The 26,534-nt window shown below is 40.7% G+C and overlaps 1 protein-coding gene across 1 annotated transcript in view; it reads right to left on the bottom strand.

Annotated features, from left to right (window-relative positions):
* Positions 1 to 26,534, bottom strand: part of TMTC1 (transmembrane O-mannosyltransferase targeting cadherins 1) — a 269,996-nt gene that overhangs the window by 55,195 nt on the left and 188,267 nt on the right. Inside the window, exons 11-12 of the mRNA XM_038577170.1 lie at positions 19,197 to 19,310; positions 2,883 to 3,026 (exon numbers count right to left, since the gene is read on the bottom strand). Of these exons, the coding sequence (XP_038433098.1) occupies positions 2,883 to 3,026; positions 19,197 to 19,310 (258 nt within the window). The remainder of the gene's footprint in view (positions 1 to 2,882; positions 3,027 to 19,196; positions 19,311 to 26,534) is intronic.

A 26,534-nucleotide genomic window follows, 5' to 3' on the forward strand; every position in this document is an offset into this window, starting at 1 on the left:
AGTCCCTCTTACTGTGAAAAATAGCCATTACCATGGTCCAAAACATAATTCTTTGTCCTTTTAACTCACATATACTCATCCAAGATAATAGTTTTTTTTTTTTTTTTTCAAGATAATAGTTAATGGCAATAATATGTGGAAAAGGAAGGTTAGGGCGTGCATCTCTTGTTCAGGTAGTGGCAAGATGAAATTTAAGGACTGTCGGCTGTCATTTTTAAGTAAAGCTCCATTCAGCACAATACGATAATCATAACTGCAGGACATCCTTCCTTACAAGAACTGCCATGAAGCTGGCTCTTGGGCAGCCCAGGTGGCTCAGCAGTTTAGCACTGCCTTCAGCCCAGGGCGTGATCCTGGAGACTCAGGATCGAGTCCCACATCAGACTCCCTGCATAAAGCCTGCGTGACTCTGCCTCTCTCTGTGTCTCTCATGAAAAAAAATAATAAAATCTTAAAAAAAAAAAAAAAAGCTGGCTCTTTGGGGGAAAAATACTCATCTATGTGGTCTTTAAAATCAGTACTATGTAATTCTGGTACCCCAAAAGATACTGATAGGACTTTATCCAGTCATTAAATTATTTGACCTCTAAGGCAGGACAAAAACAGATGTAACAATGACTTAAAAAGATGTGTCTTTAGAACTTCACATAAGGGGGTGCCTGGGTGGCAAGTAGGTCAAGCGTTTGCCTTCAGATGAGGTCATGATCCAGAGTCCTGGGTTCGAGCCCCAAGTCAAGCTCCAAGCCCTGCATGGGGCTCCTGGCTCCACAGGGAGCCTGCTGCTTCCCCAGCTTGTGGTCTCTCTCTCCCTCTCTGTCAAATAAATAAGTAAAATCTTAAAAAAAAAAAAACCACAAAACCTTCACATTAAAAAAAAAAAGAGCTCATAAAAATCAGAGAATAAAATAGAAGCAGCCCATTGACCTGCAACTATTATCTGTAATAATTAGAACTCATTTTCCCCACATCTCTTGATCTGTTATTACTTTTAATAGGAGCCAACTAGTACTAAAAGGACTTTTCTGTCACCATGTGTACCACTTCATTTAACAACTAAGATTGTTTTTCATCATTCTCAATTTGTATCAAATTGTAACAAAAAATTATCTAACTTGAAAAATTCAGCTTATTTGGTTTTTGCTGATTTATACTTTTATTTCTCTCATTTGAATCATACTTTCCCCATATTTACTTACTTTTGTATAGTACTCCTTGATTTTGTGCTCCTGTACCTGGACAAAGCCAACCCTAAACCTAGAACTTCACACTTAGGATGGCACCTCTCACATCATACCATATTAGCTTGTTCTATAATTAAGGCACTTCAATACTTCTGTCCAAATGGGATTAAATAAAAAACACACATTAACACACACATTAGGAGAAAGGACTAAGATCTATCTATACATGTAAAACTCAAGGAGTACACAGGAAGGTGAAGAAGTTGCATCATATGGAGTTACTGAGGCAATTAAGACAATCCTTTTAGGGAGAGGACAAGAGAACAAAGCAAACCATTAGCTAGCTGTAAGGTACCAGATGAGTGCTCTAGAAGTTGAGAGACTCAGAAACCAATGCAGGAAGTATGGAGATTTTTTTTAAGGATGGATAAATTTATTTATTTATTTGGTGGGGAGGGCAGTGGGAAGGAGGTACGGATCTCAAGTCGACTCGGTGCTCAGCAAGATCATGACCTGAGACGAAACCAGGAGTCAGGTGCTCAACCGACCGAGCCACCTAGAGTCCTCCAGTAAGTGTTGTAGATTGTTAGCATCCTAATAAGCTGAGATAAATACATCACTACCATCTCATTTCAAACCTTGTTCATCCTATTTCCACATTGGATCTTTTCACCGTTTTCTTAAGCTTAGAAGCAAATTCCGTAACTTCCACCATTTCATTATTGCCAAAACTACAGATGCCAACACCATCACCAACACGCTTAGATTGTATTAATAAAAATACAAGATGCAAAAGCACCCCTGTTCTAGGTTTCAGTGATACTAATTACACTATGAACCTCTTCCAAGGCAGTGAGTGAAAAGCCAACACCAATGACTGATTGTACCTGGCAGGTCTCCCTAAGAGCAAGAGTTATCATTACTAAGTCCAGGCAGGCCTTGCTTCATTTCTTACTGCTTGCATATGCTGGACAGGAGTTGTAGTTGTGTCATCTGGTTGCAGCTTTATTTTTTTTTTAAGATTTTATTTATTTATTCATGAGAGATACAGAGAGAGAGAGAGAGAGAGAGAGAGGCAGAGACACAGAGGGAGAAGCAGGCTCCATGCAGGGAGCCCAATGTGGGACTCGATCCTGGGACTCCAGGATCATGCTCTGGGCCAAAGGCAGGTGCTAAAACCACTGAGCAACCCAGGGATCCCTGGATGCAGCTTTAGAGCACACTACTCTTCTTAGATGAGTGCTTTGCCCAAAGTATATTTGTGGAATACTTGGGAAATGCCTTACCAAAAAAATTTGACTTTGGGAAATATCATATCGTATTCGATATTGCCTTCCTGAAGATTCACAGAGCATTTAGCATATTAAAGGTTCTTGCAAGAGGAGGAGTTATCTTTGTCTAACTCAGCATTTCCTAAATTTACCTGACCATGTAACCCTTAGCTATGCCCCTCCCCCCCATTGGCATCCTATGAACATCCAGAACTGACACTTCCAGAGACACTCTTGGAAATACTCTTTTTGAGTGATAAGGGATAGATTATTTCAGAGGACTATTACCTCATCTCAAAGCTTGAAAACCCTAAATTATTCCACTCTGGGAAGAGGAGACAGTAGCACAACCAGATGAGTATTAAGAAGGAAAGGATTTCCTTCGTAAAATTTTCAAGACCGCCTGATCAAAGGTACACATTCTACTTACTTAAGGAGATTGCCGAGATTGAACAGAGCCCGGTTGTGCTGAGGATTTAGCTGGAGAGCCCTCTGATAGTACATCTTTGCCTCTGCTGCGTCTCTCGTCAGTGTTCCCAGATTGTTCAGGGCACTTGCATGGCGAGGATACAACCTGAAAAGTCAGAACTATTCAGCCATGATTGTTCAAAAACCTGTAAACTGGGCATAATTTGCTTGTTCTCCACCGCTCCCCCCGCCCCCCAGGGAATGCCACAACCAAAATGAAACACGGAGTTCTTCCTTTATTTTAATGGTTTGTCCATGTGAAATCTTATGTGTGCAGCTGCAGGCATATAGATATGGCTGAGAAGCACATATTTGACCCTTAATGGTATAAGTAAATAACCCCCACATGGTACGAAAATAAACAGTATGCAAATCTAACAGGGTTAAACAAATTTTAGTCCTTTGGAGCCTATAATTACTTTCGATCTGCTTTGACAGAAAATTCTCATTGCCTCATTGCTTCTGAGTTTCTGGGCTGGTGGACTGCTGAGCAGCTGCCTGTATAGGGCCTACTATGTACACGAGATGCTGGAGGTTCCTCAGGTGAAGGCATCTTCACATATTTGGATTGGGGGATTAGAAAGACCATCATCATTGAGAAAGCATAATATACAATGTCTTCCCATAAAAATAAACTTTATCCCTAAAATGACTTTCCATCTTGGCTCTCTTTTTCCATTTTATCTCCTTTCCCTCCTCCTACTGTAATTTGGTACCAACTGGCCTGATACAGTTCTCAGAATGAAAATCCTGACAAACGCTTAAAAAAAAAATTAAATAATGCACAATGAAGTGAAAGTAGCATTCCCATGTTCAAAAGCAAATGTAAAGGAGGCTTGGGGATACATCAGTAAACCAAATTTATGCTGATTAAAGAAGGAAGGGAATCAATCTACTTCCTTAACTCAAAACCATAAAGAAGGCAAATCCGCACAGCTACATAGTTTAGTTGTTTCCGCTATATTTAGAGCAGAATATTTAGCAGACGAAGAGGTTCACTCCGTCTCTGTCACCCAGAGTGCTTAAATAAGCTCATGGAACTGGCTCTTATTGTAGAAAAGCCAAGATAATGCACAAGAAATAAAAATAGGATGTGTACTTGTCAAATCTCTTGACAATCAAATGACATGCTTGCCCCCTCCCACTCTGTTCTGCACCTTCTAAGATCAGTTATATTTGCGGACAGAAGAGGTTCCTATTAAAAGGCTGCCAAGACAAGTCTCATTTTTTTTTTTTTAAATCTTTGTTTAACTCAAAGTTTCCTAAGTTTATTTGATTACGGAATCCTCTCTTCCCCGGTCCCTTCTAGAGCAGCAGTGAACACAAAGAACATTCCTGAGGGGGAAAAATAAAAAAAAGAACATTCCTGAGAAATAGTATTTTCAGTAAGACATGCCCATGCCAGGTGATGTTCCTCAGGACTGACAAGGGACAGAATCTATTCAGAGGTATATTATGTCCTCCCAAGCACAAAAGTTCTAATTACTCTCAATGGCTGTAGAGGATGTTGGGGAGAGATACGAGAGGAATTGGGAAAAGGAAAACATACTGGGCCAGCACATGGCACTGTTGTTTGCTTCTCTCTGGTCATCTTCACTCAGGCAAAGACAACCTGAGGTCCCTGGTAGCCCTATAACCCCTGGCCTTACAGTTCTAAGGGAAGCAAGTCCTTGGCTCTCTCTCTCTGAGATGCCACTAAGGGATATCAGAGCTTTGGATGAGAGCAAGATGCTCTTGTATCTGCTCATTCTTCACTCCATGGCCACAAAAGTCTCTTAGGAAGCTTGTGTCTAAGAATGTTACAGAAAGCATATCACAGCCAGGACTCAAATTCCTTTTAAAGAAACCTTTTTTTTGGGGGGGGGGGGTGCAGGAAAAGACATTGAACAAAGCTCTCTGACCTCCCAAAGATTTAAGAGATGTCCAATGAACACGATATGAGCAATTCTTGTTTCTCTGTTGACCAGCTGTAATAGGAAGCTTCCTGGGGGCATCAGCCTTCTTAAAACTTGATCTTTTCCTTATTTCTTTAGGCTTGGGAGCCCTTGAAATCAATGTTTGAGGTAAAAGCACTACTTATGGGAAAGGACAGTATAAATTCCATAAGATCTTCCACCATGGACTCACTCACCTCTCGAAGTGCCCATCCGCACTCTCAAGCAACTGCCCTTGGCATTGGCTCTCAGCCCACCTTATTCAAATTTATGCTTACTGGCAATCCCACTGTCAAATAAATAGTCATGGACTTTCTTTCTTTTTTTAAAGATTTTATTTATTTACTCATGAGAGTCACAGAGAGAGAGAGGGAAGCAGAGACATAGGCAGAGGGAGAAGCAGGCTCCATGTGGGGAGCCTGATGTGGGACTCCATCCCAGGACCCCGGGAACCATGCCCTGAGCCCAAGGCAGACGTTCAACCCCTGAGCCTCCCAGGTGCCCAGTCATGGACTTTCACATTTCGCTGAATCCAAAATGTTTTTTTTCCCTCTCTCTTTTCTTCTAATTCAGAAACTGAACGCAAGTCCACACCAAACTCTCAAAACCAGAAATAAGCAGTGAGAAAGGAAGTAGCGAGAAACAGAAAGAAGCACTCTGACAGAGAGAGGCACCCTGATGGAAGAGGCCTTGACTTGTGCTCCAAGAACTTGTCTGCAGTTGCATTAGCATGAAGCTTAGGACAAAGATTCATGGCCAGCCACAGTCGGGGAAGAGGCTGTATGTTGACAGAGTCCCAACCCAGGGAGGAAGGGGATTGCTGACATCTAGAGTGGCTTACTGAACCTATTCCCACTCAGAGCCCCCACCTGAAAAACGTGTGATATTGTGTATTCCTGGTAATAGTAAGCAGACTGCTAGCAATATCCTCTCTCACCGGGTATCTGATTAGGTTCAGCTACTCACAAGCAAGTATTGCATTATTTATAAAACAAAGCTGAATTTCATTAATAGGATTCTTCAATAACTAGGTCAGGAAAAAAATACCACAGTTTATTTTGAGTTTTAGATAAATGTAAATTTTTTTTCTTAAAAGACCTACTCTTCTCTTGTTCACTGAAGACCTATGCTAGGACAGAGGTTATTTTTTGTGTTTGCTTTTTATTTTATTTTTATTTTATTTATTTATGTTTTTAAAGATTTTATTTATTTATTCATGAGAGAGACACAGAGAGAGAGAGAGAGAGAGAGAGGGAGGCAGAGACACAGGCAGAGGGAGAAGCAGGCTCCATGCAAGGGAGCCCGAGATAGGGACTTGATCTCGGGTCTCCAGGATCAGGCCCTGGACCGAAGGTGGCACTAAACCCCTAAGCCACCCCACCTGCCCCTGCTTTTTAAATAAACTTGTGTTTGAATGAGCTTGGGTCTAATTTAATACTGAGGTCTCCAGGAGGATAATTACGTACTATAAAAATAAACAATTTAAGAGATGTCTATGTTGGTACATCCATTGTCAGAATAAATTAACCCTATCTTGACTTTGACTTCTACAGGAATACTTTATAAAAGTTCTGTTAGTGATTATTCCCTTCCCCATCTAAAAAAAAAGTCTCAACAAAAGCTTCACTAAACTAGGGTGGAGTGGTGATTTTCAGACTTTTTTTTTTTTTTTTTTTTATGAGTATGAACAGCCATAGGATTTTCCTTCTCACACTCTTACTCAACATTTGTGCTGGGGGTTCTTGCCATTTCTTTATTATTGTCATTTTTTATTTCAGTGAGTTAAATTTTTAAAACTTATTACACAGAAAATATGTTGTATTGTTAAGTAGTCCTAGTGTGTAAGGAAGCTTATTTTTTCTCTTTAAAAATGAAATCTTGGGACACCTGAGATTAAGCATTGGACTCTTGATTTTGGCTCAGGTCATGTTCTCAGGCTTGTGAGATAAAGCCCCACATGAGGCTCTGTGTCAGGCATGGAGCCTGCTTAAGAATCTCTCTCTCCCTCTCTCTTTGGGTCCCCCCCCTCCCCGTAAAAAAATTAAAGTGAAATCTACATATAGAGATATAGTTCTATGAATTGAGGAGAATTTTGGTCAAGTACTGAATAATCTGTATTCTTGGTAAGTACACCTCCAGTTGAGCACATATGGGGTTCTTAATTTTTATCTAGGAGCATTTCCTTAAGCAGAACTGATAAAGCACCTATTTAAAAATATTATTATTCCCCTCCATTCCCAGTTACCTTAGCTGTGAGAATCAAAATCAACATGTTATTAGGAGATCATCATTGGGGGTGGGAACAAAAGAAAATGGGTCCCAAGTGACCTAGGATGGATTAAGGATACTTCCCACTTTTTCTTCCATCGTCTCATTTAACCCTCCTAATTCTTTAAGTAGAATTACTGTACTATGTTACAGCTGAGGAAAGAAACTGAGTAGATAATAGATTATTAAAAAAAATAAAATCTCAGAAGCAGTTGTGTTCTTGTGTTAAGAAGACAATTGGCTCCTGTAAATCTATTTATTTTTCCTGACAATCATGAGTCTTTCCACCTTCAGCAAATAAATAACCGCTAGCAATTAGAGCTTCCATTTAGAGTAATTTCTCCTTTTTTTTTCTTTAGCCCATCCATTCAACTATGATCTTATAGGAACTAGTTCTCAGGGACAGAAGTAGAATAAACTCAATACTCAGAATACTTGGCTGCTGAGATTCTTATGCACTGGAAAAATATGTTACCCACCATACAAAATAATCATGTTATCTCCAAAAACCACAGCATTCAGAGAGGCTATTTAGAGCCAGCAACACTGAGTAAGTGTACAAGATGTACGTACACTCTCTCATCTACTGCCCTTAAGCTTTAACCCAAGATCAACCTGCAGACCCAGAGACACGAGATGGATGTGACTAAAGTGTGGTTTTACATTTTCTTTCAGTTATTTACTTTGAATTTTGTACCATCTGTTCAAAAGTTAAGGATGCTCTTAATTTTTTGTTGGAGTACCTTACACGGCATTTCATTGTGCAAGCGATATTGTATCCTATGCTCCAGCTTGTAATTTCCTTTCAGAATATACACACCCTGATTTATTTGTCTGATTTTCATTCCACACCTTAATTTATTTGAGGTTAACTATGCTAAGGTCAGATGTTTATTTTCTATTTCCTGTTAAGAAAAAAAAAAATCCAAAAGAAAAACATGTCTGGGAAAAAATTCAACCATAAAACCTGAACTTCACTGGACTAAAAAAATAACCAAAGTAAACTTTATTTCAGGAGTCAGCAGCATATTTTCAACCAGATTAGTCTCTGGCATTTTTTTAAAAATGCCTGGTTCTTCCCTGTTATAAAATTTGAACAACCATGTCACTAAAATGTACCAGGTGACACTGATTATTGCTCTGCTTCTTTGCTTGTTCGAAATTGCCATTAACACCCAGCAAGTAATCTTGCCACTTTCTTTTTGCATTATATTCTTTCCACCCTTTAAGAAAGCTTTGGGAAAAAACCTCACATGCAATTTAGGGAAATGTAACACACTCTCCAAAGAGGGCCAACTAAATTATCTGACCTCTCACAATGGATGACCTCTCACAGTGATCCAGAAGGACTCCACCCAGTTGATTTTCCAAGACAATTTAGAGTAAACCCTGTTCTCTGATGCCCTCAGGAAATGAGTCATTTTAAGTGGCTGAATTTTCCTGATTCCTGACAATTTAACTCTAAGGGTTGGGAAATGCATTGAATTAAATAGTTCTCTGCTTTTTATTTAACCTTTCACAGAGGCTTGAGGTGATTATGGTGAACTTTGGTTTTTGGGGCAGATGGTGGGCCTGTTTTGGTGGAGCAGAAATATAACTGTATTTGGAGTCAGAAGCCATGGACTTTCAGGGAAAAAAAAAAAACATATCTAGCTATGAGATTTTGAATTTATGTCTGCCCCTTAGTTGCTTTCTCTATAATAATAAGGTCAATAGCTATTGACCTTCTGTGTAAACAAATGGGCGTCTATGTTAGAAAATGAGATGATGGGTATAAAAATACCCGTCATCATACTTGTTCCACCATAAACAGTTTGTGTTTGGGGTGAGTTGCAGGACCTCTGGGTGGTATTATTCGGTTCCCCCTCCAGCCCTAACGAACCCACGCCAGGCTGAAGCTGCCAGGTCTCCTCTCATATGGATTTCTCACCCTCCAAAAAAAATCATTCTCTTCACTGCTGACAATGGCCTTCGACTTGATCCCATCAGTCAAAATAACATCCATTATTTCTTCATCACTAATCCAGTGAACACTCAAGTCATCTTGAATCCATCTGTCTCTCCTATGCCGTGGGTTCTCAGATGTGAAGGACGTGCGACTCTTTCCATTTTAAGAATGTAGGAATGTTCTCTGCCAAACCCTCATTCCAAAGCCTGTCAATCCTTCATCATCTAAAGCAAACGATCCCCACAGGCACCAGAGCAATTTCCTCCAAGCCTTATGATATGCTCAACACCAAATGGAATTCCAGACACGTGCAATTTTACAAGCTACATCCAAGGTTGTAAGGAGATTCAAAGTCCTGTGTGACAGATCCATGTGCACATGGAGTCTTTACTGTACTGATACTTCATAGCATTACTAGCACTCCAGTTGTATCAACTCGGGAAAAGACGGCAGTGGGCGGAAAAGGGGGTCCCTATTCCTAATCAGTAACTGCCAATGAAGATCATGTGGGATGGGGAGAGAACAGGGTGCATATCCTGAATATCCGCTTCAGGATCTGGTGGTCACCAATGGCAGGAAGTAGGCGTGTTAAACATCTTGTGATGCATTAGACAGTCCTGCATAATTAAGAACTGTCCCATCTACACTGTTGACAGCTCTCCCACTGAGAGATACTGCTGTCATTACAGAGTTGCCCTCTAACTCTAAGGGGGTCTGTGATATTCTGTGCATTATATCCATCTGGTCTTTCTTTCAATAATCATTTAAACATCTACTAAGCACCTACAATGTGCCAAACCCTCCGGTAAGGGACCACAGCAATAAAGAGAAAGGAGTCCTTGCTCTCCAGTAAGTCCTGTGGCAGAAGAGGAAGAGACAGGGACACCAATTTGCTTTAACACACTGTGATCAGAGCACACAGGGCAGAAAGAGACAAAGTGGAGGGAGGGGGGTGGACAGTATGAGAAGCAGGAGCCCATGGCAGGAGCATTGGTACTCACCAAGGTGTTTCCAGGCCAGATGATGCTTCACCAGCGAGGCAGTAACAGTTGAGAGTTAAGGAAAGGGGAGGAAGGGATATAAGTAGAAAGAGGAAAAAAAAGTGTTTCAAAGAGAGAGAGAGAAAGCAAACTAAAAAGAACTCAGGAAACAAAACATGTTACTCTGGTTTAAGCACAAATTGGAAAGGAGGGCAATAAAGGACAAGGAACAGGTTTTGGAGAGAAGGTGGTAAGGTGAGTTTCGGTGCAGCGGGAAATGTGTAGAAACATCCAGGAATCAGCTGGAGAGATGGCTCTGATACAGGAACGTTATGTGGTGAAATGACAGCTTTGAGAGTTGATCAGCATACAGATGCTACCTAAAAGCTTTTGGAACTGAAGAGATCCTCTGGGAGGAAAACAAAGCTTGAGAAGAGGGGGAGCCTGAGAACTCCTCCACTAAGGGTTTGCAGGAGAGTCTAGAGAAAGAGGGAAAACCAAGGCAGCATGGAAGCTGACAAGTAATTCACTTTAAGGAGGACGGAGCAGTCAACAAAATTAATGCTGCTGAGAGTCAGCAGTGTCCCCTGGAGTTCCCCATATGAGGGCAGCAGGTGCACCTACAGAAGAGAGTCAGTGGTAGAGTGGAAACCACTCATAGGTGGTGGTGGTAGGGGGCTGGCTAGCAAGAGGGAAATGAAGGAGAAGACACTGAGACCAACAGGTAAGGGGAAAACAGGAGAGGTACAGGCTGGTTTGCATATTTGTTTCAAGAAGGTAGAAACTTGAGACTATTTATTTATTTATTTTTAAGGTATTTTATTGCCTGGGTGGCTCAGTTGTTTGAACATCCACCTTGATTTCAGCTCTGGTAACGATCTTGGGTTGTGAGATCGAGCCCCATGTTGGTCTCTGTGCTCATCAAGGAGTCTGCTTGAGATTCCCTTTCTCTTTCCCTCTCCCCCTGCTGGTGCACGTGCCCTCTCTCCCACCCATCTCCCACCTCACTCTCTAAAAATAAATAAATGAATCTTTATAGAGAGACATACAGAGTGTAAGATTGGGGAGGGGAGGGGCAGCGGTACAGGGAGAGAGAATCTCAAGCAGACTCCCTGCTGAGTGTGGAGCCCAACATGGGGCTTGATCGCACAACCCCCAAGATCATGACCTGAGCAGAAATCAAAAGGCAGACACTCAAGGGCTTGAGTCACCCAGGCACCCCGAGAGTATTTAAATATTAATGGAAAAGTGCCCAGAGAAGTAGATGAAGTGAAGGCTTTAAGAAACAGTTTTAAATAAAATCTCAGAGGAGTTGGAAATTAGGGACTCCTGAACACAGGAGAAAGGCAAGATGGGTTTGGGGACAGATTAAATATATGTTCTGTAGAAGTGACTATGGATCTACTTTGGAAAGTTTTTGGTTTTCATACTGTACCTCAGCTGCCATTTAAAAAAAATTCAGGTAATTCACATCTTAAAAAAAAAAAAAGACCATATAAAGATGTTTCCAGGTAGCATTCACCCAATCAACACACACTAAGTGCTACATTCCTGGTATTGTTCTCTAGGCTGCGGATAAAGACCCAAATCTCTACCCTCATGGGGTTTCCCCTCTAGTAGAGGGAGACAGACACTTAAAAAAATGAGAAGTAGGGGCACCTGGGTGGCTCAGTGGTTGACCATCTGCCTGTGGCTCAGGGCATGATCCCGAGGTCCTGGGATCAAGTTCTGCACTGGGTCCCCCACAGGGAGCCTACTTCTCCCTCTTCCCATGTCTCTGCCTCTCTCTGTGTGTCTCTCATGAATAAATAAATAAAATCTTTAAAAAAAAAGAGAGAAGTAGGTGAATGGGTGACAAATGCAATGGAGAAAATGAAGCAAAGAAGAGGAATAGAGTATGTTGGTGGTGACTGCACTCTTGGGTGGGGTGGCCTGGGAAGGCCACATTGACAAGATGACCTAAGTGGGGAACCCCGAAGGAAGGGAAGGAGGCAGCTAGTTAGAGAATGAGGGTGTGTTCCAGGAAGAGGGAATTACAAATTCAGAGTCCCTGGAATAGAAATGTGGCCTGACTGTATGTAGCTGGAGCTGAGCTGGCAGAAAAGTCCCAGGAGGTGAGGTCTGAGAAGGGCAGTGCAGGGCCTGGTAGGAGCCACAGGGGCTCTGAGACAGGAATCTAAGTGAGACACGATGGCCAGTGGAGGTGGACAGAAGTGGTCAGATTTGGGACATACAAATAAATAACACTTAATGAATTTATCACTGTCAGGTATTGGGCAGTGCCTCAAGCTTTTTATACGAACTATCTTGTAATCTTCCAACCTTATCAAGTATGGTGTTACCTCCCATGTTGTCATTTTAACAGAAAATCTAAGTGATATTGTTAAAGCTGTCATATTTGCTTATATAGGAAATTGTAAATTGAGCCGGTTGTGGTGGCTGCTTTCTCACACCACCCAGACACCACTCACGTCTGAGACACTTGTTCCCCATCTGTTGACAGTTCACAGCTGAGTCTTCTCAGGAACTGCCTCACCCCAGGCTACCCTCCCTGGCTGGGGCAGTGACTGGTTCATAAGGGGATGTAAAGATTCCATCTCTTGCCATTCACGGCAATCCTGAGGGGCGCTCGCAGCTCCAGAGCTTCCTAGGTGTCAGCTGAGGCCCAGGAATTGCCCTTGCTTGTCAACTCTCCCTCTGCCCATCCTGCTCCCCTGGCTTCCTTCCCTAACATTTCCAGAGAGCACTTCTTAATGGACTTCCTGCATGCAGATCCCTGCCTGGGATTCTGTTTCCTGGGGAAGCACAGTGAGTTTCTGAAGTGAAAGAGAGGTATAAGGCAGGAAAAAAAAAATAAAAAGCAGAAAACAAAGCACAACCCCCCCCCCCCCACCACCACCACCACCAAACTGGACAGCAAAATGTTCTTGAATAGAAATTACAGAACTTTCATTCAGAAATTTAGTCTATAAGTATGGCCACAAAGTCACTAACTTCTAGTTTTCTAAATGAAATAGTGTTTAATTTCTTGGATTTAATGAGTAAAACTGCTAGACTTCATTAACACAAAATATAGTGAAGCTATTAATTTCATCAACAAAAAAAGGAATAAAACTAATTTCAAGTGTCTATTTGTGATACTGGGAAGTGCACTTAGACTTTTATAAATGAAAATACCACACTGGCAAAAGAGCCCATCTCCACATGTTAAACCTGGTTAACAAATGGTCCTGGAGTTTTAATTCTTTCCAGAAATACATGACAGCTGGTATCCAAGGTCACTTTTACTCATAAGAGTTATTTTAAATGTTCACTTAAAATAGGCTGTGTAATGAAGGACTTTTAAAATAAGCATTATATCCTGATTTAAAAAAAATGTTCAAACTCCACCAGCTTCATAGATAGCATTTCTCAAAGGAGTTATAATAATGTTATTGATGTATTCAGGACATCAGTGAACAGTGAGTTAATTACACATGGTTAGATTTTGTTAGACTATGATACAGGGTTTCCTTGATTCTTTTATTACTTCCCTTTTTTCCATATGCACTTACACAGTCTAATAGAGTCTCCTTGCAGAGTTCCAGTTATCAACACAGCAGGGAATGCAAAGAATGCTATCAATGGTTACTACTATCATGACGAGTCTCTATTTTATGCATTAAAAATTCCAATCAAAAAGATTTTAGTTCTATCCTTTCCCACGTGGTAGGCAATTAAATTGCTAGTGGCAATTTCTTTGGGACAGGAGCAATAAAAGCACATTTCTTCCCCTTTACTTATACCAATAAAAAAAAGCCTGGTTTGGGGATCCCTGGGTGGCTGAGGTTTAGCGCCTGCCTTTGGCTCAGGGCGCAATCCTGGAGTCCTGGGATCAAGTCCCACATCGGGCTCCCAGCATGGAGCCTGCTGCTCCCTCTGCCTGTGTCTCTGCCCCCCTCTCTCTCTCTCTATCATGAATGAATAAACCTTAAAAAAAAATCCTGGTTTTCTGGCTTCTTTTTCTGTTTAGAACATCAACAACAGGGGCACCTGTTGGTTAAGGCAGACTCTTAATGGGATGTCCTGGGATGGAGGCCCACACTGAGCTCTTTGCTCAGTGGGGAGCCTGCTTCTCCCTCTGCCTGCTGCTCCCCCTGATTATGCCTTTTCTCTGTTAAATAAATAAATAAATCTTTAAAAAATAAAAAAAGAACCTCAACAACAGATATACTGGGAGTGGATAAGGCTAAGGGTCCCATGGCTGCCCAAGCACATTTGAGTACTGTCATGGAAGGGTAATGCACCTCCTGCTTGACAGGAGTATGGGAAGGTGGAAATCTTAGATGATTTACTGTGTATTTCATGGTGAAACCATACCTGTGAGGGGGATGGGGGAAAGCAGCAGTCTGGGTAACTGAAGATCATAGCTCTTGTATCAGGGATGGAATCCTGCAGAGGGGTGATATCCAATCACCTGGGATGCATGACTAGATCTGGGTATGGGAGGTGCTTATCATAGTAGGCTGGGAGGAATTCTAAGTGAACAACGTTCCATGGATATGGAATAATTTGCTGGTGACAGTAAGGAGACTTTCCTGACCCATCTGGACAAAGGTGAACTCTATTCCTTCCCAGGTGCAGGGTTCTTGATGGCCAGCCCATTTTAACCAACCAATAACTGAGTCATGCAGTGAATTTAAATATAAGATGAAAAACAATTTCCATAACTCTATCACCTGTAGTGAAAACTATTTTAAAACTGCCTCTTTGGGGCATCTGGGTGGCTCAGAGGTTAAGTGTTTGCCTTTGGCTCAGGTGTGATCCCTGGGTCCTGAGATCGAGTCCTGCATTAGGCTCCCCGCAGGGAGCCTGCTTCTCCTTTGGCCTATATCTCTGGCTCTCTCTGTGTGTCTCTCATGAATAAATAAAGTCTTTTAAAAAATAAAAAATAAAGATAAATAAAACAGTTTCTTCACTATGTTGTACTCTTCTCTGTAAAACATATTGGTGGTTGTCCACAACTTAATAAACTTTTCCTGTAAGTCTGGGCCTTTTTGACCCTGTGAGTTGAGTTGAATGACTAACAGACAATCATGTTTATTAACAAATTTATTGCAGTTGTAGTTTTTATTGCAGTTGTGTAATGTAATAAAATATTTTGCAAACTGATAAAATAGAAGTGAAAAAGTTATTTCTATGAAAACTAAGTAAATACTCTAAAATTCTCAAAAAAGGGAACTTGCTCAAGAAATTGCTATTGAATTAGATGAAAAACATCTGTAAAATCTATAGGAGAAAAATCAGGAAAATCTCACAGTCATTACATTTTTATTCCACTTTAAAGTATCAAAATCATCAGACAAATGATTTATGGATGTGATTTTGCAGATTATAATCATTAGACTCTTACCCAAAGGAAAAAGTGGTTTGACATTTGAAGATTGGTGAATAGATGTACATGTGAAATTTTGGGATACAATAAATCATTCAAAAGTGTGCATAATTTGTTTTATGATTTTCCCCTTTTAACTAACTTTTTAAACTAATCAACAAACTACCGGCCAACTACACATTCGGGATCTGCTGCACTTTATCCAGGCAAGGCTACTATCTCTCCTTTTGGACTTATTGGATGAATTTTTGGATGGGCATTTTTGTCAGGAAGAGCTGACATACTGGGTGGTTTCTGAACTTTCTACTCAGCTAACAAGAGGTGGAATGGTAGAAACTTTTCCAGTTTTAAGCAATGGTCAGAAAGTTTTGGTAGCACACGGCAGATCCACCAGTGGTGTTCTGATTCTGAACCATATAGAATCTCAAACTTTATAAAACCTGGAATAGGTATAAACATGACAGCTGCCCTTCATAGCAAAGCAAAGCTGACACTTCTGTTAATAAAGGATGAGAAAAGAAGAAAAGAGTTATTTTCTTCCATCTTCCTTTGCTGATTTTTTTTTTCTTTTTTTTATTTGGGTCTTAATCTGAATCTATAACCTCAGTGGCAGCATTTTCCAGGGGAGATTTCCCCTGCACTACAGAAATATAATAAATGAGGTACACCAAAAGGGAGGAGAAATTAGTACTACTTGCATCTCATTTAAAAAATATAGTAAGGTTGGGGTGCCTGGGTGGCTCCGTGGATTAATCATAATCAGCCAGCTCTTGATTTCAGCTCAGGTCATGATCTCAGGATCATGGGATTGAGCCCCGCATTGGGCTCCCCACTTAGTGGGGAGTCTGGTCCAGCATTCTCTCTCTCTCTCTCTGAAATAAATCTTTTTTAAAAACATAGAATAAGGTTTAAAAGAAGCAGAATATTCATGTCATATATAATTACCAATTTAATGTGGCATTATTTCTAGAATTATAAGACAGCCAAAATGATATTGGTATAGATACAACCCTAATGACTAATTTCATCACTGCCTTTGGGATCTATGCAGTCATTAAAACAGAAATGGATAATTGTTGGGACTGATTTCAGATAATAGCACCATTATCCCTACACATTTCTCTAGTCACTGTCTTTTTGCTGTGTGCAAATATGGAAAATATCAAATACAATGAAGCTAAAATAGGGACGAGGTAGTTGGGAAGGGGAGAATCAACTTCAGCAAAGAAATTTTAGGATACAATAAATCAGCAAAGAAAGAGCAGTATCAAAATAAGGGCAATCTAGGATACCTGGGTGGTTCAGTTGGTTTGGCATCTGACTCTTGGTTTCGGCTCAGGTCATGATATCAGGGTCGTGAGATGGAGCCCCACAGTCAGGCTCTGAGCCAAGTGTGGAACCTGCTTGAGATTCTCTCTTGCACTCTCCTGCTGCCCCACCCCCTCCACCATTCATGCGCATGCTCTGGCTCTCTAAAAAAATTAAATTAAAAAATAAGTGCAATCTTCTAGTCACCTAGGATGAATAATCATCAAAATGATGAATAGTCCTAGCATTTTCCTCTTCTCTCTAACACAACAAGTGACAATTTATTTAAATTAAAAGACAAAACAAAACACCCACACCATTGAAAATTCACCACAGAGATATCCACACAAAAATGATGCTACTTAAATCAGAAGCATTTTGAGACTGGTCTGAGAGGATGAAATATTTCACTAATTACTATGCAGTGTATTTATAGCTCTAATTGTTTTTCCCCCCACTTCTCAAAGGACATGTTTCTTCCAGAAGTACAGTTGCTGAAGCAAACATTTATTTTTATTGTTCCATGGGAAAAAAGCGGTAATACCCAACCAGCTACTATAATTCTGTAAAATCAGCTGCTGAAGAATTTTGTGTAATTTATATCTTTGCCCCAAGCTGTGCCTTAGGGTTTGTCTTATTTTTCTGTTTGAACTTGACAGAAAACAGTCTGTTAGAATGCAACAAATTTTAAAGGATACTGGTAATACTTCTTTTCAACCACTATTTTTCAGACAAACTAATTGCTCTCTTCTCTTCAAGAATGTCACCTAAAATCCTGAATCGTTAATTAATCATTAAGCCAAAACATACTTTATTTGTGCCCTTGAAGGAATATGCCTCTTTAAAAATTACATCTCCTCATTGCAAAAATAATACACGTTCATTATAGAACATCTGGAGCACAAAATAAAGTATACAGAAAAAAATTAAGCCATAATCTCACAACTAGAGATAAGTATTGTAAACATTTGGGTAAGCTGGCTTCCAGGGAAAGAATATAATTCCTTATTAAATCCTAAAAATGATCTTCTATTCCTTAATAAAAACTCCTTTTCCTCAAAAAAGGTTTTGTTATAATTTTCCTTTGGGACATGCATTTCTTGTATCTTTGGAAAAGTATCTGATGGTGAACTTGATGTGCACAGCCTAAAATTTTTGCCATACTGAATACTAAATAACAGAGCCTAATGTCTGAAAGATTTTGATTCATGAACAATACACTTATGTAAGAGCATTGTTCAAAACGATAATTTTACAAAGCGGGTCAGTTACTTTAAGAATGATGATTTCACTCTTTTTTTTTTTTTAAAGATTTTATTTATTTATTCATGAGAGACAGAGAGGGAGAGAGAGAGGCAGAGACACAGGCAGAGGGAGAAGCAGGTTCCATGCAGGGAGCCTGACACGGGATTCGATCCCAGGACCCCAGGATCATGACCTGAGCTGAAGGCGGTGCCACCCAGGCTGCCTAAGAATGATGATTTCAAACTAAACTTTGATATAATCCTAGTATGTGCTTCAGGGAAATGTAGTTTTGTTTGCTACATATACTTTAAACATATCCCAAAGTGGAACAGTTATCAGAAAATTCAGCCAAATGTGGGCCAGTCTGTAGGAGCATGGAAACCTCTTTAAAAAGCTTTCACAAGCCTCATAGTACTCAATAAACACCTTTCTTTGTTTTGCCCACATCTAGAGACTCCGAGGCTGTGTATAGTTCTCATATCTCCACATGTTCCAGGTTAAAGACATTCATCATGTGGGATCTTTTAGATAAGACCATCTTGAAAGTCAGAGTTGTGATTTTGAGTACTCAAGAGCAGCGCAGACTGCTGCTGGACATGCAGGATTGATCTGCAGTTTCTCATAAAGTGACATCTAAAGCTATGTTTGCTACAGTCTCTTCCAAACGAATACAAGGAGAGGAGTACAAAGAGAGTGTCAGGGCTGTTCATCTACATATGCACATACACACATATTTGTGTACACACACACCCCTTATTAACATATTCCCCATATGGTAATCAAGTATCTTCTAGTTCTCTATTTAATACAACCATCAGGGTATTTCATTTCTATACTCAAATGTCTTCATATAAATCCTTTCTGACAATGAGAAACCTAAAAGTGGGAGACTTCACTGGAATACATGTTCAGAGAATTTGCAGTGTATTTTTGACAACCGACTCCTGTTTGCCTGTATGTGTATATTCAACCGAGGATCACACCTCATTGAGGAGTGGGCAGCAATGGAAACTTCTGCAGGAAACCGCCAAGAATTAGAAGCAACGCAGTTACTACATTCACAGCAGACTCGAGCACTGAGCCAAGAGATGGAGAGTCCAGGATCCTTACCCCCTCCAAGGAGATGTCCGGTGTCCCCCACCCACGACACACTGGGAGGGTGGGCGAACAACAAGGGCCTGAGAAGCACAGCAGTGGACAATATACATAGGGTGCTTACCTGAGGGCAGTTCTGTAGTGAGAGATCGCTTCCCGGTTCCGACCCTGGTCCTTCAGGAAATTGGCGTAGTTGTAGTGAACCTTGGCATTGTGGGGCAGGGTTTGAACTCCAGACCTATAATTAGCAGAGTTAAAGGGAAAAAAAGAGCAACAAAGAATACTGTTGGGTTTTTTCATATTTTACTCAACTTCATGAACCTGCATTTGAAATGTCTTACATCCATCTAAAGCCAGGTTTTCCAAAATTGGAAACCTGCATTATGTGACTTACTGAACATGCTTCTATGGAAAACAACGGAGCAGTGTGTGGTTGTGCACAACTAAACAAACATGCTAACTGGATATGAAGCAGAGGTGGCTGCATGGGGTGATAGATAATTCTCTGGAGAACAAACCTGCACGCTCAGGTTCATTCAGTTTCTTTCCTTCCTTGCTTTTGTTCACCTAGAACCTTCCTTTTAAAAAAAATTGAGAGTGTCCACAAAAACAAATCCTTACAAGAGGGATGACTATGGACTGGCCTTCTTATTATGTTTTACTGGAAATTAACATTCCCGATGTTCCCAGCCTGGGCTAATTTAAAAAATAAATAAATAAATGCAAGGATAATTATTTTACAAATTGCAGATAAGGAAAAGAGGTTTTGCTCAAAAAGGTAAAAACCGTGCTTACACGGTCACTGTATTAGTCTGCTTGGGCTGCCATAACCCAATGCCTGGGGAATCCCTACAGTGTAAGAGCGAAACTTTGAAGATAACTGGAGGGGCCTGAGTGGGCAGAAAGGGGTCTGTTTCTTATTTGTAACTAGTCCACACATTTAATATGCACAAGATTATACAGCTGGTAAGTGGCAGAGGTGGGATTCTAGAGGATTCTAGTTTGGTTTTAGAGTCCCTTGTTCCCTCAATGAGGAGGGACGAGGTGGCAGGGGAATGATGAAAGGAGATGAGTTGGAGGCCCACTTGGGAAGAAAAGTCTTGGAATTTGCATGGATTATATGTGGGTTGGGGACAGCTGACGAGAGAGAGAGAGAGAGAGAGAGAGAGAGAGAGAGAGCAAGGAGAAAAGCACGTAACCTAGTTTCTGGGCCACTCTAATGTACTACTGCCTCTCCCAGATAACATACTTTCATTTAGTTTTTAATTTAAAGGTAAGATTAACAGAAGGATTTCATACAAAGTGTTAAAAATCTGTTGGGATATGTAAGGGCTTTGTAATCTTTTTGTTGAACTTTCAGCAAAACAGGTTCCTTAGGGCCAGCAAAGACAGTCCCACTTAAAACCCACTGGCTGGGAGCTTGAGGGACTCTCCAGGGACAGAACTTACCAGGCGTGCAAGAGGCTAGAGACTGACCCAAGGGCAACATTATCTGAAAGCAGCAGACTCCAAATTTATGCAGGCTGCTTCAGGGACCTCAAATGTGTTGCAGGTAGCTAGGATTATTTTTGATGGCTGGGGTGTGGCTAAATATAGGCTAAATCTATATCAGGAGCAGTCAAGCCCCAGATCCCCATCCTTACGCTGCATATCTAAGTAACTTTTTTCATTATTCTTTCCCCATCCCAGCAAAAGGCAGAGATTTTACTCTCTGAAAAAGTTGAGTTAGAGGGATCCTGCACTCAGGAACAACAGATATTTCTGAGCAAAGAGAGAAGAGTTGTATCTCAAAGGTAGATCATGTGAAGATCTGTATTCTGAACACCGGGTTCTCAGTTTGTCTCCCTTATAAAGCTCTCTGATACTGGCAGCCAGGATTGAACCCCTAGGGAGGAGTCTGGACAAATCTCAGTAAAAACTGACGCACCCAAGACAAAAGATTTATACATGCTGACATTTGGGTGCTCCCATGAAATCATTGGTATCCATTAATCACCCTATGGTGAGCCCCAACAGCTGCCACATAGAGCTGGGATTTTAATCCATATTTAAAATGGATACTAAGCAAAGTGAATTTAGTCACAGGGGAAGAATTTGGGTCAGAGTGACAGTAATGGCTTTAAATTTTTTTCCAATTTCTATCCAGGAAAATCTCTGATTTTTCTACCCAGGAATAAGTAGTGCATGGTAATGGGCAGATTTTAAAGGTAACTTTGGTTTCAACATGGACATAACTGGCATATTGGAATTGATCCTTCCCTCTGTGTGACTAGTATGGTGACTCTAATTTACGTATCGCCCAAAGAACAGACAATTAGGTCTGTGGAAACATGGTCCTTGCAAAGATCAGGGCATTGTTCAGTGATACCCAGAGGAAGTAATGATATTCATAACAGGCAAGCAGATGTGGGTGGAGTAACTCGAATCCTAAGAACGCACTGCTTTTTCCATTGTTGTTTTTTTGACCTTGGTGTTCTCTCTGTGATATTTTTCTGCTACGTTTTTCCAGTCTCTCATTTTACAATGAGTACTTTGTGGAAAAAGGGAAACAAACAACTGGCCAAAGGCAAAACTTTCCATGTAGCTGTAACTGGCCAGGCTGCTCTGGCTTCCAGAGCCAGTCTCCTTCATTTGTTCTACTGATGCTATGATTTCGTAGCCCTGATCATTTTAGTGGAAACAGGCAGCTTCCGTATATTTACTCTACAAAGACACGCAGTATTTATTAATTATACAGTTAGATCTCAATCCTTATTAATAATCCCAATGATGATTACAAAGAAAAATCTCTTTTCAACTCACGATCTTAATTCATGTACCTCATATTTCTCCCCCACACCTCTCATCTGCACAACAGTTGAAAAATAACAGAAATAACAAAAAAGCCACTTCTCTCAGGTGTATCTCCCAGTTTCTTGGACATCAATTGTTTTACTGGCATCACTGGAGAATAGGTCACGAGAATCATCCCCAAATTCTTGATTAGAAAACAAACATTAAAAAATAAAATTAATGAGCAGCGTTCAGCCAGAGGCTAACAGGAAAAGTAAGGAGGATTTGTGGTTCTCTTCATTTCTGACCCTGCTTTGACCTGAAGTTGTACAATGCCACACTCTGGATGGCTAGTACTCATGAAATGGGCCCAATTTGAATCAAATTCTGGCTAAGCACCCATTTCCATGGATTATTTCCTTTTATCCCTTCAATAACCTATTGGATGGGTAGAATTATTACACCTCCCACAACACAGAAGAGGAAATTAAATTTCACAGAGATTAAGACTTTTCTCTAAAGTTATAGACCCTAGAAAGTAGTTGAGCAAAGATTCCAACTAACACATGGTCAGAACCATTCCTGAAGCTGATCAACATTTGATGCTAAACCAGAAAGGTGCCACAGGATATAGTAACATTGTAATTTTCACTATCACAATGTTTATCTCATTGGTAAGCAAACTACAGCCCTGTGGGCCCCAGGTGCGCAATATGTTTACTATCATCTTTGGCATCTTTCCTGAGACAACAGCAGAGTTGAGTAGTTGCAAAAGAGACTATATGGCCCACAAAGACTAAAATATTTACCATCTACTCCTTTACAGAAGAATTTACCAATCTTCAGTATATATTCTCTGACCTAGGAATTTGGCTGATCTCTCTGGTTTAAGCAATTCAGAAAGGAAGACAGAAATGTGTTTCCTACAGAGATGGAGAATAGGGTAGGCCATAAATTCTTAACTGATGGTCCATGGATCATTTGGATAGTTCATGAATGGGAATCAGAGACCCTTATCTAGATGCAAATAAAAAAAATGGGGTCTCTGCCTTTATAGGTATTTCGAAGATTTGGGGCATTGAGTAGATTTTACCAAATTGTGTTATTACAGTGTTGTTTACTCCAAACAAATGTAAAATTCTGGGCTGTTACCACGGCCAGCGGGAGCTGTGAAGTTACCCACTTCCCAGGACAGGATAGCAGAACGGTTTCTTGTTATAAAGAATTAAAGAAAATATATCTTGCAGTATGATTATGAACCAATCCCTCCCGCTCTCTTTTTTATACTGGGCATAGTTTTAGTTAGAAAACAAAAGTAAAAAATAAGCGTAGCAAAGCTCATGTATTCTTTTTATATCAAATTCTGGTTCATATCCTGGCTCCTCCTCTTCACAGCTATTTCAGCTTGAACCAATTACTCTCCTCGAGCCTCTGATTAAGACACAAGTGCTGGCTTCTTATGCTTTTGTGTGTAAGGTTATTGCCAGTGGAACTACAAAGCTGAGAGGGGGCCCTACATCTACCTCCTAAAAATACATCATGCGGTGGGATCTTTTTTGTAAGAGAAGGCCTCAGCTGGAAAAGCTGGGACTTAACTGAAATTTGGATTTTCTCCAACACAAAGGTCTGTCCTAAGATACTCTGTAAGACTGTTCATAGTGTTGCCAAGCAAAACCACCTCGTGTAATAAGAGAGGCCTTAATGAGACCCTATGGCCAAGGAATGGTCAATAAATTCACTGTTCAGAACTGAGGAGAGGGGGATCCCTGGGTGGCTCAGCGGTTTAGCGCCCGCCTTTGGCCCAAGGCATGATCCTGGAATCCTGGGATCGAGTCCCACATTGGGCTCCCTGCATGGAGCCTGCTGCTCCCTCTGCCTGTCTCTTTCTCTCTCTCTGTCTCTCATGAATAAATAAAATCTTTAAAAAGAAAAAAAAAGAACTCAGGAGAAACCAGAAGGAGGACCTCTGTGAGGGACATCACCTTATCTAGAACTGTAATAAATTTTTCTTACTCCAATCAGCCAGCTCTTGGTTTTGATCATTATGGCTCATTTAGGTTGTCTTCATCCTTATGTACTCAGTTCAGGTCTATAGGAGAACTGTTCCTGAAGGCCTGGGTTGTTCTTAGCAGCCTGCCTATACTTACAGTGTCCTGCTTCCTCTGTCTACCACTTGCTACATTATATAAACCGTGTTTATGTGTCTGACCCCCATGTAGACTTTGAGGTCCTCTACAGATAATCTTCCTCCCTCTCCCTCACCACCTCTGTCTCCTACCCTAGAACACAGTGCAGAACAATAATTTGAAACCCTTACGTCGTGTTTACCATAATGCCTTCTGCATTTTTCACATACTCATTTATTCTTACACTATAACCAAAAAATAAGCATTATTATTTTTCTAAGTTTTAAAATAAAGTAAGGCACAGACTGGTTAAGTAACTTGCCCAAAGTCCCACAGCTATTAAATAGTGGTACTTGGAGAAGAACCAGAAAATCTAACTCCAGCCCGCACACTCAACCAGTAACTCTATCTTCCTTCAAAGATTGTTAGTAAATGTTCATTCAACTGATTGGAACATGACTCAGCACAGATGAATACATACAAACATCAAGTCTTAGAGAAGAAAGAATATTCTTAAAGTCTCAGATTCTTAAAACTTTTCTTGGGACATGCATAAATTATAATAGGCAAAGTTTTCTAAAAACTATCAAAAGCTTTGATTTGCACGTTATACAAAATTCCATTTGATCACAAAAGGCCTCTTTAGGGCACAAAACCTCTTCAAGCACACATGGGGAATGGCTGTGTTTTAGTAATCAACTGTCACTTACTACATACTTCCATCTAAAAAAACAGAAGCCTCTGGATACAAGGTCAATGAGCTTTTTGTTTTTCTGTTTTTCTGTTTTTAAATTGCTGGCATCAGCCTTGGAGGGTTTGAACACGAACTTGTTATCCTTGAAACAGGCTGCTGCCTGCCAAAATCCACCCCCAATGTTGCTCTGATTAAGCAGTAAACATCATTAAGAAGACACAACCTCTGTTAGTACCTTTTTTTCAAGAAAAGAGTTTAACACAGGGCAGAACCATTTTAACATTTCTCCTAAAAGCACTGACTGTTGAAAGCAAAAGAAAAAAAAAATTAAGCCAACAAAGATGAAGAGGAAGTTGTATTTCTGAACTTCCATGCCCCTGTGTTTACAGAATGACCCCAGCATGGGTAGCAAGAGGGAACAAGCCAAGCCCATTGTGGTCTGTGAGAACTGCCTTGAAGGTGAAAGGATGTGACGGAGACAGAACAGCATCTGGAACCTCAAAGTGAAAAAAATTTCAGAACACATCCACACAAAAAACCTTAACCAGCAACAGGTCTCTACAGTACCCACTGCAGTAATGATGATGACAATGACAATGATGAGGACAATGATATAGGAATAATAAATAAGCTAATAAGACATGTATGCCAAACTAATATTTTCTATTAAAAAAAAAAAGTTAAGTTGCCAGCAGCAAAATCAAATATATTGTTTTAAAGTAGTAGAAGAGGGCAGTGAAACATTTGTCTTATCTATTCGCTCATTTGTTCATTCATTCATTCACTCATTCACTCATTCTTGGCAGCCAGAGTCTGTGCCCCTCCTCTAGTACTTGTATTTCCTGTGGGAACTCGCTCTTGTCTCACTGTGAAGTCTCAGTGGAACTCCAAGGTGTTTGGCCTTCCCTAATTCCCTGGGAGACAGAGGAGCTTCTTTGGCCAATCATTCATTTTAGTGACGTGGTGGAGACAAGGGGCAGGCCATGACCTGAAGCTCAAGCTCTGCCAGAGGTCTTAGTTTTCCCAGGACTTTGATGTGAAGACACAAAAACTTGGTGTAAGTTGACCTATTTGTTCCTGGGCAGGTACTCAAGTGCTCTCAAGACAGGCTATCCTAATGCCTGTTTCCTGTCCACTATGTGCCAACTTCTTTACTGGCCCTTCAATTCTGTGCACCTTCCTATACTCTTTCAACGTTTTCCCTTTTTTTCAAGCAATCCCAACGCTGTTTCACTTGCCTGTCCCCAAAATGCAAGTGTCGGGTATCAGTTAAGCAGGGGGCCACGTGAAAACCACATTGGCTAAATTGGGTCACTGGATCATAAGTGAGGACAGAAGCTGGAAGAGGGGGTACAGATTGGGAATCCCTGGAAACCAGGAAAAATACTGTAGGGATGCCAGGGGTGGCAGTCCCGGGAAGTTCAGGTGAAGGTCACCAGGGCTTTGGCATTAGTGAGACAGCGTAAGCTCCAGGAAACACAACATGATGAGCCACAGTCCCAAAGAATGTTTATACTTTACGACAAGTTTAGGGCTTTAAGTTGACCTTGTGATTGTGAACAGCTTCTATGCCACATAAAAACCTACTAGGAGATGAGAAAGTCTTCTATTTCTTTGTTCACAATTAATGTTCAGATAAAAGCAACAAGATCACAGATCACAGCTTAACATCCTGGAATATTCTGCGTTTCTCTTCCTTCCTGCTGTGTGTTCACCTTTCCCATTTACTTGTCTGCATAATGAAGTTAGGCTTATCATTTCATTTTGTTTATAGCTGATTTTACAGCCCAGCTCATCATTACGACTGTTTCACAGACCCAAGAAACCTTCCCATGAGCCTTATTTTCATAAATTCACTGAGAATGAGCTC

Source organism: Canis lupus, chromosome 27, assembly GCF_011100685.1.
Source record: "Canis lupus familiaris isolate Mischka breed German Shepherd chromosome 27, alternate assembly UU_Cfam_GSD_1.0, whole genome shotgun sequence".
In the NCBI taxonomy this organism is placed as follows: Eukaryota; Metazoa; Chordata; class Mammalia; order Carnivora; family Canidae; genus Canis; species Canis lupus.